This window comes from Vigna angularis, chromosome 7 (assembly GCF_016808095.1).
Source record: "Vigna angularis cultivar LongXiaoDou No.4 chromosome 7, ASM1680809v1, whole genome shotgun sequence".
Lineage (NCBI taxonomy): Eukaryota > Viridiplantae > Streptophyta > Magnoliopsida > Fabales > Fabaceae > Vigna > Vigna angularis.
Window position 1 is genome coordinate 14,925,936 of NC_068976.1, and position 15,789 is coordinate 14,941,724.

Genomic DNA, 15,789 nt, shown 5'->3' on the forward strand with positions numbered 1-15,789 from the left:
GCAGATTTGGTCAAGTGCAAGGAGTGGTGGGGGAAGACAAATGTCAAGTACAAAGTTGAGGCTACTGTCATACGAGGAAACATATAAATTCTTTGAAGTTTTGATATTCTGGTGCAAAATGAGTGGAAAAAACAATCAAAGCTAAAATAACTGTCTCATGTTGACAAAATTCCAGTCAAAAGTAATAGTAACCAAAATGGTCAGGCTTGCTAGCTATATATAACAGAGTAAATTCAACATCACATAAGAAGGGCATATATATATATCGATCTAAGAGAAAAAATAAACATACTCAAGTTGCACTTACACAAACTAATATAAATAGAAATTTGCATGATCCTTAGTTATAAGTACGGACATTGGCCACTGCATAGGATGCTCAAAGGCACAACTGTTTTTTCACAACACTAGAACACAGAATATAAGCAAAACAACGCACAAAAAACTGACTAAACAACGTGTGAGAATGAGTCTTATATTCATTTTCAGCATGAGAAATGCTACCAACACATACTTTGAACAATTTCTTATTTCCCCATGAAAAGAAATATGTTCAAAGAGTGTGAATAGCCTTCCTCTTTTTAGCATAGCATCTACTAGCGTAGTTGAAGAGATCAGAAAGTTAGTCAGAATCTCCAGGTATAGGATGATCAGGAGGTGAAGGTTTTGGGATGTATGGATTCAGAGGGCTTCCATGCTGAATAGGTCCAGGATATAAAGAGGCCTTTGTTCTAGAATTTGGTGGTGGATCAGCTGGATAGTAATCAGTCAGAGTTACTTGACTCATGTCACCATTGTTTTTGATACCACTTTTCATATTGTTTCCATTTTCCTGAAATTTCAGAGGGAATGCTTAGAATCCTGAAATCTCAGTTGAACACTAACATTATTCTGATATTGATACTTTAAAAATCTTTTTAATGTATTTTAAAACATCAAAATTAGTGTTTATCAGTATATTTTGAAATCACAGCAGAAATACCATAGAAAAGTCTAGTAAATCCAAATTAGAATACTTAGAAGATACAATTCAACTGAAATAAACTGTCATCTCACAGCAATAGTTTAATTCTGCATATTGTTAGAGTACAAAGTTTTACATAATCAACAAGTAAAATTCATCTTAGTTTTACTTGTAAGGTGAATAATATTAACATCAAATTTATCCCATTATAATAAGGTTTTGATTCTTTAACCAGAAAGGTAAAGGGCAAGAGCTTTTAAGTCCAAGGATTATAAAGCATTCATACCTTCAGTTTCCTGTTCACTGCAATCGGAGTTGCCTTATCACCATAATTGGTCCCTATGAAATCTGAGATGGTATTAAAAAATGTCAGGTTATACATTAAGTTCTCAACAATCTGAACAGTATAATCTGCATGATAATCTCCTTAGTCAAAATGAGAGAAGAAAATTAAGAAAAGTAATATGTAATTGGGGAAGAAATATTAATTGATGCATGATTGAATTATGCTGCCACACACAACATCAAAATGCAGATGAAGATAGGAACTCAATCATCAGTGTCTTTTACCAACTAGTATATGAACACGTTAATACAATCAATTTAATTTTCAGAGCAAATGTACTAAGTACCATTTTAGGTTTTTGAGTATCTTTACAGACATTTTTCATTAAAAAAATTGGAAACAATATCAGAGAAACATTTACATAAACTACTTTTAATTTATATTTTTTTTTCATTTTTGTAATGCTTACAGGGAAAATTCTCTATTTAGATGGGTTACATTTCTATACATGAATGCATTTTAGCTCACAAAATTACAACTGCATGTTTAAAACTTAAAAGCATGTTGCCGTTTTCTCTTTATCAATAGTGTAGTTGGAAATTGAAACCTTTAAATACATGAATTAGTCGTACAATTCTAGAGCAACGCGACCAAGTTGTCCCAAGTTAATTTCAACTCAGTGGATCATGTTGGTAGTGGGAAAACAATCAACAGAGTAATAACAAAAACAGTTTGTCTACTGCAGAAAATCGTACAGAAGAAAAAAAAATGAGATTTTTTCTAAGAGTTTGTGGATTGGAAGCTGCCATCACTAATGCATGCATACATTTATCTCTTCAAAGATATCCAAAGTAAAAAAGGAAGAAAAAAAAAACCGATGAAAGGAGAAGAGACATAAGTAGTTCAAACACAAAATTCAAAACACCCCATGTGTCTTTAACAGATGAGCTTGTCTTGCATGGTGATAATAACAAAACACTTGACAAAGAAATCTAAGATTTTTGCATTACTGGAAGAGATCTAAAATTTTCTCAAATAATAAAGGAAAGAAGATGTGTATACCAGGTGTCCAAGATGCACTAGTAGGAAGTAAGATGTTAAAGAACATCAAAATTGCTCCAACCACCAAGAGCAAAGCAAAGAAGCCAGAAACCTTCATGTTACCAACACAATATACCTGAAGTGGACAATGTCCTAGAAGTGGAGTACTGATATAATATAACTCTTATTTGGAAGAAAGTGGTTTTAGTCACTGCTGATTGATGAATAAAAAAGTCTACCTCAAAACGCGCAAAGATAATGAGAAGATGAGTTTCTAAAACAAAACCTACCTATAATTATTTCCCAATATTTTATTATTAAACACTTTTGTGAAGTTGCTTTTTCTGTGATGATAACGTGTTTGGGGGCTCGAATTCCACAACAAGCATTAGTGACTGCATTAAAGACTCATCACTCGTCACTCATCAGCCTCTTCATTCCCCAATGCTCTATTTACAGCTACAGCAATGGCAATAAAATCTCAGCAGGCACCGCAGAGTGAATAATGCAATGAAACTTCCATGCTGCCCTCTTTCATTTAAACTTGACACATTATTATTGGGGTATCATAATAAATTCTCTACACACTTCCCAATATGTTATAACAATTGGAAGGAAAAATAAGAGAAAATGGTGGATTCAATTTTTTCACTATAATTTTAGATCTATGAGATTAGTTTGAAGTGTTTTGAGAACATCTAATACATAAGTGATCGCTTTAATAGTGGCTATGCCAAATTGGTTATAAATTAATGTTTTGAGGTTCATTTATTCAAGTTAGAGACCCTCGACACATGCCAAAAAATGGTGAGAGTTGGTCTAACCCATATAAAAAATTTGGACTAATTTTGTTGGTCTGTGGACATGTGGCAATAAAAATAAATTCTTGTTTTAATGATTTATCTTTGTTATGCCTTACAAGTACATGTTAAGCTAAAAAATATTATAACAATTAATTAAGATTAAAGATGGTGCATACAATTGTATTTCTTTAACTACTAATTTTCAAATATAATTTAAACTATAGTATAAAATAGATTAAAAACACCTAAGACATTTACTCGTGAACATAAATATAAAGTAAGTGTCATGTGTCACCACATGAGTGGAAAAAGTTTTAGGTGAATGAGTGTTGAGATGGGTCATTAGAATGGGGTATGAAAATGAAAATGTAGGGAGTGAGAGTTTTAAAACATATTAGATTTGGTCTAAAGGGTGTGAAAAACAAAAGAGAATGGTGGGGATATTAAGAATGTTATGGGCTTTGTTTAGAGAGGTTGTAGAAATGAAAATGGTGGAGTGTCGACAGTAAAATGAGTTGGTCGATTGAAAATAGAGGTAAAAAAAAAGGAAAGATAAAGGTTTCAAAATCGTAAAAGGGATTGCAAATAGCAAATAGTTTAGAGAGAGTTGGGAAAAAAGAAAAGGCCTCAACTCATTCTTTTCTTTTCTTTTTTCTTCTTTTCTTTTTTTTTTCTTTTTCTATTTTTCTTTAGTTTTTTTAATTATTTTCTCTAGAAAGAGATTCTCCAAGTTTTTCATCAAAAATCTTTTTAACAAACTTAATTAAAGAAAGGAAAAAAGTTACTTAACCACCTATTTTTCAAGCATTTTTTTTAAAATAAATTTTATTTACTTAAGACGAAATCAGATGTTAACACGTCTCACACTTATTCTTACAAACTAACGAATTAACTTATATGACTTGTTTTATATTGTCATCTCTACTTGACCCTAATCCAAAGAACGACTCCAAAATATGCAAGAAAACCTTATTATGTACAAATTAATTTTAGTCATATTAATAATTTAATAAACTTTTTTTTGAAAATTAAAGCTACCCTTAACTATATCTTATGTTTTAGTTAATCCTTTATTTCCATTAAAAATATTTAACTTTATAAGTACATGAATAAAATTTAGTAATATTAAAGCATCAATTATAACTTGTTATCATCATCATGCTTTACTTAGATTAGAGTTCATTTTGAAATATGGATCTCAAAAGACCGATAGCTTTTCAGTTATTCATAATATATTATTAAGTTTGACATAAATAAGTTATTTTAACTAAATACTATTTCTTAAAAAATATTAAAATATATATTTAATAGTATCATATAATAAAAATACTATATCAAATTAGACAAACAATTATATAAGATTAAGATTTTTTTTATTTTATTTTTTTATATCTTATCCTTTTCAACACGAAGGGAATTGTTGTAAAACAAAATGTATTGCAAAGATAAAATATGTCCTTGGATTTTACAATATTAACTACATCTATTGGTATATAGATATTCTTTAGATGCTTCCTTCCATATTCATAAATATCCCACATACATGCATTTTGTAAACCGTAGAGTTGACTTATGAAGTTCTTGTACAGCATTACTGTCATTTTCTTTAAATATGGCAGTATTCTTATAATGCCTGCGCAGCTATTGCTTAAGGCACCACCGCAAATAATGAAGAAACCTTCATTGAAACATTCACTAAAAAAACATTCAAAGAACCGACCAATAAATTAGTGATAAAATTTACTAGTCACAAAGTTCCAAGATATCTTTTACTATTCATTATAGGCTAAAATGAATATCAATGAAAGAAGAATGAATGTTGCTTGCTGTTGACCAATTATCCTTTTTTATTATCTCATCCTAATTTTATTTTAAAACTTTGATTTTTCTTTTGATAGTTTTTTTATCTTCAAAATATATATTATTTATTCCATATGAGAATTTAGACTGGTAATAATAAAGAATCTGTAATAAAAATAAATTCATATACTTCATAAGTAAGAAGGATAGACATAAGGAACATAAAAATTCTGAGTTGCACAAACACTGAACAACAAAAGTAGGAATCATGATCCTAGTATGTCCATTGATAACTACATAGATGATGAAAGGCACAAAATATACTGGTAAAAGAACAAGTCCTCCATTTTTATTTTCAGCATGAGAAATGATATACCAACACATAACTTTGAACAATTTCTTATTTTCATCAAAAGAAATATGTTAAAAGAGTGTTAATAGCTTTCTCTTCTGAGCATAATATCTACTTAACATAACATGGTTCAAGAGAGTAGAAAGTTAGTCATAATCTCCAGGAGGTGGAGGTTTTGGAATGTAAGGATTCAGAGGGCTTCCATGTTGAATAGGTCCAGGTTCCAAGAACTTTGATGAAGTTGGCACTGGATCAACATCATAATCAGTCAGACTCACTTCACCCATATCACCAATGTTGTTACTATTCCCATTTTCCTAAAATTTCAAACCAAACATAAACACTTGTAAGATACAAATTCAACTGAAATTAAAATAAGCTGACAAGAAAAGTTTAAATTTTCATTCATTTTGTAAGTGTAAGAGGTTTTACATCAATTATTCAACAAGTAATCAACATTCATTCTGGGTATTATTACTTTCAAGGTACTTAATATTAACACATCAAATTTACCATGTAATAATAACATCATTATAACTAGGTTTTGATTGCTTTCACCAGCATTATCAAGTGTCTGAGCTTAAATCCAAGGATTGTAAAACATTCATACCTTCAGTTTCCTGCTTACTGCTGCAATCCGTGTGGCTTTATCTCCACTGTTGGTTTCAATCAAATCTGATATGCAGCACAACAAGACCAAATGAAAACAAAAAGAGTTTGAAGATTTGCTTTATTGAAATAAAGAGTAACAAAATCAAGTAGCAGAAGAACATATGTACCGGAGGCCCTGGTAGGACTAAAGATGTTAAGGAACATCACGGTTGCTCCAACCACCAAGAGCAAAGCAAAGAGGCAAGAAAGCTTCATGTTTTCAAGTTGCTCTAACCAGTTACCAACACAATAAACCTGAAGAGAACAATGTTCTTCACGTGAATTACTAATAAATAACTCTTCTTGGAAGGAAGAAAGGAACAGTGTTTTGAGATGATAAGTTTGAAGGGGTTGAAAAAAAAATGAGAATCTAAAAAAAAATAGAAATAATGCTTTGAAACACACAAATTATTTATATTAATTTAATATATTTTTTTACTTTTTATTTTTCTTTTATAATTGTTTTATCTGTGTAAATTTATATCATTTTCTTATATTAAAACAAAACCTACCTATTTTAAGAAATTTGCTTTTTCTCTGTTATGTTATGACAGTGTGCTTGGGGACTCTCATTCCGCTACAACCTTTGGTGACTGCATTAAATTCAAACCTGCTCAATTCAATTTCAATGCAAAAAACTTTTGATTCAAAAGATTCTTGTGCATTCAATGCCTGTTATGGAAGAGTCTCGATGAATGAATGCATCAACAAAAGGATTACTTGGAGAAGCTGGAGTATTTTATTAGTCTCATTTTTCACCTTGGTTAAATTAATAAAAATCATTTGTTTAATTTAATGAAATTAAATACATTTATAATATATTATTTTGTATAAAAAAAAAACATTTCAACCAAACTCCAAATTCACAAACAAAACATATAACCTAATAATTGGAATCCATATCCTTGAACACCAGGAATATGGTTTTTAAGATATAGAAAAGCAGTGCCCTTAAGATTTATCCATTTTAAAGAGATATAAAGTGTCTTATAAATAGTTTTAAATGTAAGAAAACAGAACAATTTAAGACTTTCTCTTTTGAAATACTAATATTTGAGGTATAGAAAATATCTTAGTTATTCTTTGATATTTAAAAGGATTTAGAGAAAATAAAGTTTTAGATTAATTTAATTTATCATAAAATAGATTTTTTCATTTAAATTTATCTCTATTAAAATTTTATGTCCTATAGTTATAATAAATTTTTTTTTATAATCATATAAAATTTGTTTGTAATTACTTGTAATATGATTATTTTCATAAAAATAATATTCCATTTCTTAAAATGCAACACTGAAAATGATTTATATATTGAATAGTTTAGTATTTATATTTGTCAGGGGTGGTTTTGTGAAATGAGAAGGGGTTTGACGTCTAGTTTTATGAAAACTAAGTCAAGATCGTTGAGTCACAACACAGTTTTCCTTTGGAGTGACACTATGAGTGAGTTGACGTCTATAAATATATAGGTCGATATCAATTGACGTAATTTAACGTCAATTAGTGCATAGTTCGACTTTTACATAATTTTTTTTAATAAAAGATTCGTTTTTTGAATTTTATCAAGCTTGAAAATCAGAAAACCAATTTTTTTATTTGATATATTCATAATTCATCGATATAAAAAGAAAATGAAAGTAAACTATTGTAATCTAACTCCATCTTTCCAAAGGATATCCTACTCATTTTCGCCTTAGCTTCTTGATTGTGGAATCTGTTAATGGGAATGAATTGTTGAACCGCTACAAAAACAAAAAAACTTTACTATTACTTTCATTATAAAGTTGAATGTTGAATGTGATTTGTAAGATTTCAAAACTAAATTATTACCAATTATCTTTATTTCCTCCTTGGATGATGGTCTTCATCCATAACATTATGTAGTACCTGCATGCCTATGAATATGTCTATTTTTTATACTAAACATGGCAAAGAAAATAACAAATATGATAGTCTAAAATTCACATACAAAAATTAATAAGCTAAAGATCAATGACTATCAATCTTAGGATGTATTATTTTAATTTACTTTGCTCTGGGTAGACTCACAACTCTAAACCAAATTCAAACATTTGAAACACAAGTTAATATATTAATTGTAAAAACATGTTCATACAATTCATACTGAAGATTCAATAAATCTAAATATATCAAACAAACACATTTAATGATATTCAGATTTACAAGAATAAAAGCGGAAGCAGAAACACCAACCTCCAGTCATTGTTGTACGCTTGCCTAATTTCTGGTTTCTGAACCTTTGCTCTTAAAACACGATGGTGATGTATATATGAAGGAAAGAGTAGGCTCAGTGACCTGATATGAAATTTTCTGAAAGAGTCTGTATTACTCCAAAAACCATCACAGAGTATATAACGTTAAAAGAGATTGTGGTGGAGAATCATGGGCACGTTTTTTTAAAAACGGTTTTTTATCTTAAAAATAAATGGACCACTTTCAGAATATATATTAACTGATTTATAATATTAACTGAAAAGGAATAAAAATAAATGTGAAAGATATAATATTATATAATATAATATTAAAATGTAACCTCTCTTCTGTATAAGGCTAACATTCTCCCACTTGGTCCATTTTATTCAACCATCAAACCTAATAAGAGACCAAATATATGAATCATGGTGATAGTTCCTCTAATAATGAGTATTATCTCCCATGTACTACGATGTATTTAGTCTCACATCACAATCTCTTAACTTTAATGAATAAACCATATGTCTATTCTAGGTCACAACTAAATGAGTTTTCTCAAAATAATTAATTATGTGCACAAATAATTGAGAAAACATTAAACTGAATAAGAGTTTTATCAAAATGAAAGTACTTACAATGATTGTCACATCATGGAACCAAGTCTCATTCGCGTTACATGATCCTTAAAATTCTTTGGTGGCATGCCTTTAGTTAAAGGATCAGCAATCATCAACTCAGTGCTAACGTGCTCAATAACCACTTTCTTTTCTTTAACACGTTCTCTTATGGCTAGATATTTAATGTCGATGTGCTTACTTCGACTTCCACTTTTATTATTCTTAGCCATGAAAACAGCAGCAGAGTTATCACAGTACAACTTCAGTGGCCTAGCAATTGAGTCCACAACTCTAAGCCCAGAAATAAAACTCTTCAACCATACACCATGTGAAGAAGCCTCAAAACAAGAAACGAATTCAGCTTCCACAGTAGAAGTAGCAGTCAAGGTCTGCTTTTTGCTACTCCAAGATACTGCTCCATCAGCTAACATAAAAATGTAACCAGACGTTGATTTTCGTGAATCAACGCAGCCAGCATAGTCTGAATCGGAGTAGCCAATCACTTCTAAATTAGCAGTTCGTCTATACATGAGCATGAAATCTTTTGTTCCTTGAAGATATCTCATTACTTTCTTTGCAGCTTTCCAGTGGTCAACACCTGGATTACTCTGATATCTTCCTAAAACTCCAACTGCAAATGCAATGTCAGGTCTAGTACAAACTTGAGCATACATAAGACTTCCGACAGCTGAAGCATATGGAATATTTTTCATCTGTTCCCGCTCAAGATCATTTTTCGGGCATTAACTTAAATCAAGTTTGTCACCCTTTACAATGGGAGCTACACTTGGTGAACAATTCTTCATATTAAACCTCTCTAAAACTTTGTTGATATAGGTCTCTTGAGACAAACCCAAAATGCCTCGAGATCTTTCCCTATGGATCTTAATGCCAATGACATAAGATGCCTCTCCCATATCCTTCATGTCAAAGTTCTTTGAGAGAAATTGTTTCACTTCATATAGCATACCCTTGTCGTTGGATGCAAGCAAAATGTCATCCACATATAAAACAAGGAAACAAATCTTACTCCCACTGACCTTTTGGTATATACATTGATCCATGATGTTTTCTTCAAAACCGAATGAAGTGATAACATCATCAAATTTTAGATACCATTGGCGGGAGGCTTGTTTTAATCCATATATGGATTTATTAAGCTTACATACCAAGTGCTCACTATCTTTAGAAGAGAATCCTTCAGGTTGTTTCATGTAAACCTATTCTTCTAGATCACCATTAAGGAATGCTGTTTTCACATCCATTTGATGTAACTCAAAATCAAAATGAGCTACTAATGCCATGATTATTCTTAAAGAATCCTTCTTAGACACAGGAGAAAAAGTTTCTTTATAATCAATTCCTTCTCTTTGAGTGAATCCTTTGGCAACAAGTCTTGCCTTATGTCTCTCAATGTTGCCTTTTGAGTCCTTCTTGGTTTTGAAGACCCATCTACATCCAATGGATTTTACACCATCAGGCAACTGAACGAGATCCCAGACTTTGTTAGATGCCATAGAATCCATCTCGTCTTTCATAGCATCATACCATAGGTTTGATTCTTTAGAACTCATGGCTTGTGAAAACGTTTCAGGATCATTTTCGGCTCCAATGTTGTAATCCGATTCTTGTAAATACACTTCATAATCACTAGAAACTGCTGGTCTTCTGATTCTAGTAAATCTTCTTAATGTTGTGTCAACATCTTGATGAGAAACTTGTTGTTCAACATTTACTTGTTGCTCCTCGTTAACAACTTGATCTATATTATCATTTTCAGCAATTTGTGGAACATCAATTATTGGTTGTTCAATACGCTTTTGAACTGAAGGAGCGTGAATGACTACCAATCTTTCATTTGATTGAGAGGTTTGAGCTTCATAGTGATCTTTTTCAAGATCAACGTCTTGATTTAAATCACTCCCACTAATCAAGTCATTTTCAAGAAACTTTGCATTTCTTGATTCCACAATCCTAGTGTTATGATTTGGACAATAGAATCTATACCCTTTGGACCTTTCAGCATATCCAATGAAATACCCACTAATAGTCCTTGGGTCTAGTTTCTTCTCTTGTGGATTATAAATTCTCACTTCAGAAGGACATCCCCAAACGCGTACATGTCGTAAACTAGGTTTCCAACCTTTGAATAACTCAAAAGGTGTTTTTAAAATAGCCTTAGTTGGGACCCGATTTACTAGATACACAGCCGTCTTAAGTGCTTCAGTCCACAAGAATTGAGGAAGTTTTGAATTACTCCTCATACTTCTCACCATATCCATCAAGGTTCGATTTCTTCTTTCTGCTACACCATTCTGATCTGGAGAGCCAGGCATGGTATATTGGGCAACAATCCCATGTTCTTGAAGAAATCTAGCAAACGGACCAGGTGCTTGTCCATTCTCCGTGTATCTACCGTAGTACTCTCCACCTCTGTCTGATCTCACAATCTTAATTTTCTTTCCACATTGCAATTCTACTTCAACCTTAAAAACTTTAAAGGCATCTAAGGCTTCATCCTTAGAACGAAGTAAGTACAGATACATGTATCGTGAGTAATCATCTATAAAGGTGATAAAGTATTTCGAACTACTTACATCCATATCCGGACAACAAATATCTGTATGAATAATTTCTAGTAAATTTGAACTCCTCTTAGCACCTCTTTTGGACTTGTTAGTTTGCTTACCCTTAATGCAATCCACGCAAGTCTCAAAATCAGTAAAATCCAAAGTACTAAGTACTCCTTCACTTACTAATCGCTTAATTCTCTCAATGGAGATATGTCCCAATCTTCGGTGTCATAAAACAGAAGAATCCTCATTCATAACACATCTTTTTAACCCAGCGGAAACATGCATAGAACTATAGGCAGCGTTGTTTTGCAATTTAATAAAGTAAAGACCATCGCATAATTCCCCAAAGCTAATAACCTTGGATTTATTCAATAAAGTAAAACCAGAATCCATAAAATTAAATGAAAAACCCAAAGGTGCAAGTTGTGAAATAGAAATCAAGTTCTTGCTAAAACTAGGAACATAAAAGGTCTTTTCTAAACATAAAACAAAACCACTGCTTAAAACTAAATTGCACGTCCCAATGACTTCAACAAGTGAACTCATCTTGCTTCCTGAATAGATGTGTTGTTCACTTCCCATCGGTTTCCTTAGATTTTCCATACCCTGCAAGGTATTAGAAACATGGATTGTAGAACCAGAATCAATCCACCATGTGTTATGATTAAAACTAGTCAAATTAGATTCATAACAGACAAAAGCAAACAAATTACCTTTCTTTTCAAGCCAATCCTTAAACTTTTGACATTCCTTCTTCATGTGTCCCTTCTTTTTACAAAAGAAACATCTGGACTCCTTCTTAATAACTGGCTGAGCAGGAATCTTTCCCTTCTTATTAACTTGGTTCTTCTTATTCTTAAATGAAGTAGTCAAGTTCACCTTCTCCCCTTCTTCAATCAATAGCCTTTCTTCTTCTTGAACACACATAGTCAATAATTCATTAATAGACCATTTGTCCTTATGTGTGTTGTAAGAGATTTTAAAAGGAGCATAATGGTGAGGCAAAGTGCACAAAATATAGTGCACTAGGAAAGAATCCGACATGGTAACTTCCAAAGCTTTTAGTTGAGCCACAATGTCCCTTATGCGCATGATATGATCACGCACTCCTCTAATTCCAGTGAGCTTTAAGGATGAAAACTGCATTATAAGAGTGCTGGCAAGAGATTTATCAGATGTCGTAAACTGCTCATCAATAGCCTTCAGTAAATCCTTGACATTCTCATACTGATCAACCGAACCCCGAATTCCAGCGGAAATGTTAGTTTTTATGAACGTTACGGAGAGACGATTTGACCTCTCCCATTTTTCATAAAGTTCAATAGCATCTGGAGTGCTGGTCTCAGTAATACCCGGTGGTTCTGGTTTTCTAATAGCATAGTCTATGTCCATCCAGCCTAAATGAAGAAGAACTCTCTCCTTCCAAATCTTATAATTATCTCCTTTCAATTCGGGAATACCACATTTGATATCAGAAAAATTCGCAGATTGAGAAACTGCAAATCCAAAATCATGTTCATTATCATAATTTGAGACTAAAATAAATGTCATGTTTTACCAATGCAAAACATGTCTTTACTAATAAGTCTATTAACATAAAACTTGCCTGTGGGCTAAAGTCTTACTCAATTAGACTCATTTAACTTTATGATAAAACTATTAAATTATATTTCATTCCTAATTCCTGTGGGAAAATTAAGAATTATAATTAATATTTTATCCTAATTAATTATACAAATGTAACAAAAATCCTGTGGGTATATTTCATCACACTATATATAATTAACTACAATTAATGTTTTAATAAAGTGATCTTTATAATATAATTTAACTAATTAAAGATGCTGTGGCCACTCTCTAATTATTAAAAATTATATTTATCACTAAACATTAAATTATCTTTAGGTCTTATATTTAATCTAAATATAAGAATTATATTATAAATATAATTAATATTCAAAATTTATTATACTAATATAAAATATTAGTAAATATTCCACGCGCACTTTAATCCTAATAAAGTGTATAACATGCCTATAAAAGTGCGTAACATATATACAAATATATTAAGCATGTAACAGTAACATGAAAAGCAGCGAAATTCACTTTCAATCTAAATGTTCAACGCGCATAATTAAATGCCTATCAAACGTGCATATATCAGTAACCGTAAAAGACATCCAATAAAACGTAATAATATATATTAAGATATATGTATGGAAAGCAATCAGTGTGCAGAGTGAAAAGACAATTCTGGATTAAAATCTGAATTAAAACCAGAAGCAGGAGCGTAACTTTCACTTCCAAACCTCCAGTGCACGTACGTATCCAACAGGTAAAGAAGAAAAATAAAAAATTGAAATATAGGTTTATGAAAGATACCCAAAATGAAACGCAATGCCAAATGCCGTTTCAATCATCTTCAACCTTTCAGCATCAAAATTTTCACGGAAAATTTTACAGAAAATTTCACCAAAAATTTCTTCTTTCTCCAGTTTCAAAACAATTAATAAAATTGAAAACACAATACGCAAAGGAGTGAACCAAACAAGGCAGAGGATAAACATGCTGTGATACCAAATGTAAAAACATGTTCATACAATTCATACTGAAGATTCAATAAATCTAAATATATCAAACAAACACATTTAATGATATTCAGATTTACAAGAATAAAAGCGGAAACAGAAAGACCAACCTCCAGCCATTGTTGTACGCTTGCCTAATTTCTGGTTTCTGAACCTTTGCTCTTAAAACACGATGGTGATGTATATATGAAGGAAAGAGTAGGCTCAGTGACCTGATATGAAATTTTCTGAAAGAGTCTGTATTACTCCAAAAACCATCACAGAGTATATAACGTTAAAAGAGATTGTGGTGGAGAATCATGGGCACGTTTTTTTAAAAACGATTTTTTATCTTAAAAATAAATGGACCACTTTCAGAATATATATTAACTGCTTTATAATATTAACTGAAAAGGAATAAAAATAAATGTGAAAGATATAATATTATATAATATAATATTAAAATGTAACCTCTCTTCTGTATAAGGCTAACATTAATATCAAAATGAATTGATATGAAAGAATGTAATACTTAAGTTTGTAACAAGGATTTCAAGTCAGATTTCATCTTCTTATGCAGGGAGTAAAACCATAAAACTTTAGCTTATCTTGGTATGATCATTATCACTTGTCAATAACTCCTATCATGAATAACAAATAGTGAGTCGATTAATTAAATGTTCATAAAAGTGGACAATATCGAGTAACACATACTCATGTATGGCGTGATATACAACTCTCTTTTAGACTCAAGTCATTCATGTTTACATATATGATTGCTTATTTTCTGTTGTGTAACTAAATGGTTTAATGACCTGAGGTTCAAAAAAGTCATACATTGTCTAACCTTGGTCCACTATGATAGTGTCCATGTACCTATAACAATAAAGTTAATTATATATATATATATATATATATATATATATATATATATATATATATATATATATATATATATATATAAGGTAATAGTTTAAATATTTAAAGATGGAAAGACAATTAAAAATCTCACATACATAAGAGTTGTACGACTTAAATGTTTAACATTTTTTCTCCACCAACGACCCTTGGTGCATTATTTAGAGAAATATACAATGACACAAAATACTGGAGGTCAAATACTCTTAACTCCCACTCTAGCTCTATCGGTCCTTTATTCAACTTGTGTAATTTTTTCATCAACTTGGCTAGAGGATCATCGTCTTCTGCTGCCTCATCATCTTCATAGGTCATAGGTTGAGCCATTGGCTATTTGTCAGAATGGTAGAATTGAAAGAAAAATTTATAAAAGTTATAATTATTTATTTATAACTTGAACATAAAAATACTAAGAATAACAATATAATACCGTTGGTGGGCCAAAATATGGCATGATCATAGCCTTAGGTCAAGCTATAAATGTGCTTAAGACCTCCCCACGAATTATATTTCAGAAGTTGGCACTACTTGAGCGTGGACTTCATCAATTGTCACCTGCACGTAGGTCGGCAATAAATGAGCATCATGAATGGTTTGTCCTCCTACAATCTGTCGTTTCATGGCCACTACGTTCGGAGGATCCTCATCAACTAAATAGCTTATACTGACAAGTATAATCAGTAGAATCTACAACAGAGCATGAGCCTTTGGTGCTCGCACGATGTCCAGTTGGATCTTTTGTGGGGATGTCCTCCCTCTCTTCATCATGTGAAGTCTTTCTTCAAGTGCCTTTTGATATTGTTCTTATTGTTGGAGGCGTTCCATAAAGATGCTCATGTCTTTTGATATTATTCTTTTAATATTACTCTTAAATTGTCAATGAGATTTTTTTTTAAGAAAAACATGAGATTTTTTCTTAAGAAAAACATAACTTTTCTTAGATTTGAGATCATTATGTAATTAACAAGTTGTTTATCATATTTAATAACGTATCAGGGTG

The 15,789-nt window shown here is 31.3% G+C and overlaps 3 protein-coding genes across 3 annotated transcripts; all 3 read right to left on the minus strand.

Moving 5' to 3' along the window:
• Positions 1–232: 232 nt before the first annotated feature.
• On the minus strand, positions 233–2,561 carry LOC108337531 (uncharacterized). Its single transcript, XM_017574083.2, has 3 exons — positions 2,313–2,561; positions 1,251–1,312; positions 233–832 (listed from the first exon to the last, which is right to left on the minus strand). The coding sequence occupies exons 1-3, from the start codon at positions 2,407–2,409 to the stop codon at positions 623–625; spliced, it is 369 nt and encodes a 122-aa protein (XP_017429572.1). The 5' UTR covers positions 2,410–2,561; the 3' UTR covers positions 233–622.
• A 2,546-nt stretch (positions 2,562–5,107) lies between these two features.
• Positions 5,108–6,224, minus strand: LOC108337847 (uncharacterized). Its single transcript, XM_017574446.2, has 3 exons — positions 6,026–6,224; positions 5,857–5,921; positions 5,108–5,563 (listed from the first exon to the last, which is right to left on the minus strand). Exons 1-3 carry the CDS (start codon positions 6,111–6,113, stop codon positions 5,393–5,395), a joined length of 324 nt encoding a protein of 107 aa, XP_017429935.1. The 5' UTR covers positions 6,114–6,224; the 3' UTR covers positions 5,108–5,392.
• A 2,530-nt stretch (positions 6,225–8,754) lies between these two features.
• On the minus strand, positions 8,755–9,441 carry LOC128197827 (secreted RxLR effector protein 161-like). The gene has a single exon (XM_052880648.1). The coding sequence runs from the start codon at positions 9,439–9,441 to the stop codon at positions 8,755–8,757; it is 687 nt and encodes a 228-aa protein (XP_052736608.1).
• Between the last annotated feature and the right edge of the window lie 6,348 nt (positions 9,442–15,789).

Coding starts and splice junctions, on each gene's coding strand:
- LOC108337531 (XM_017574083.2), bottom strand. CDS start 2,409: ATGAAGGTTTCTGGCTTCTTTGCTTTGCTCTTGGTGGTTGGAGCAATT. Junction 1,313..2,312: donor TAGTGCATCTTGGACACCTG/GTATACACATCT, acceptor ATACCATCTCAG/ATTTCATAGGGACCAATTAT. Junction 833..1,250: donor CAGTGAACAGGAAACTGAAG/GTATGAATGCTT, acceptor CTGAAATTTCAG/GAAAATGGAAACAATATGAA.
- LOC108337847 (XM_017574446.2), bottom strand. CDS start 6,113: ATGAAGCTTTCTTGCCTCTTTGCTTTGCTCTTGGTGGTTGGAGCAACC. Junction 5,922..6,025: donor TAGTCCTACCAGGGCCTCCG/GTACATATGTTC, acceptor GCTGCATATCAG/ATTTGATTGAAACCAACAGT. Junction 5,564..5,856: donor CAGTAAGCAGGAAACTGAAG/GTATGAATGTTT, acceptor TTGAAATTTTAG/GAAAATGGGAATAGTAACAA.
- LOC128197827 (XM_052880648.1), bottom strand. CDS start 9,441: ATGAAAAATATTCCATATGCTTCAGCTGTCGGAAGTCTTATGTATGCT.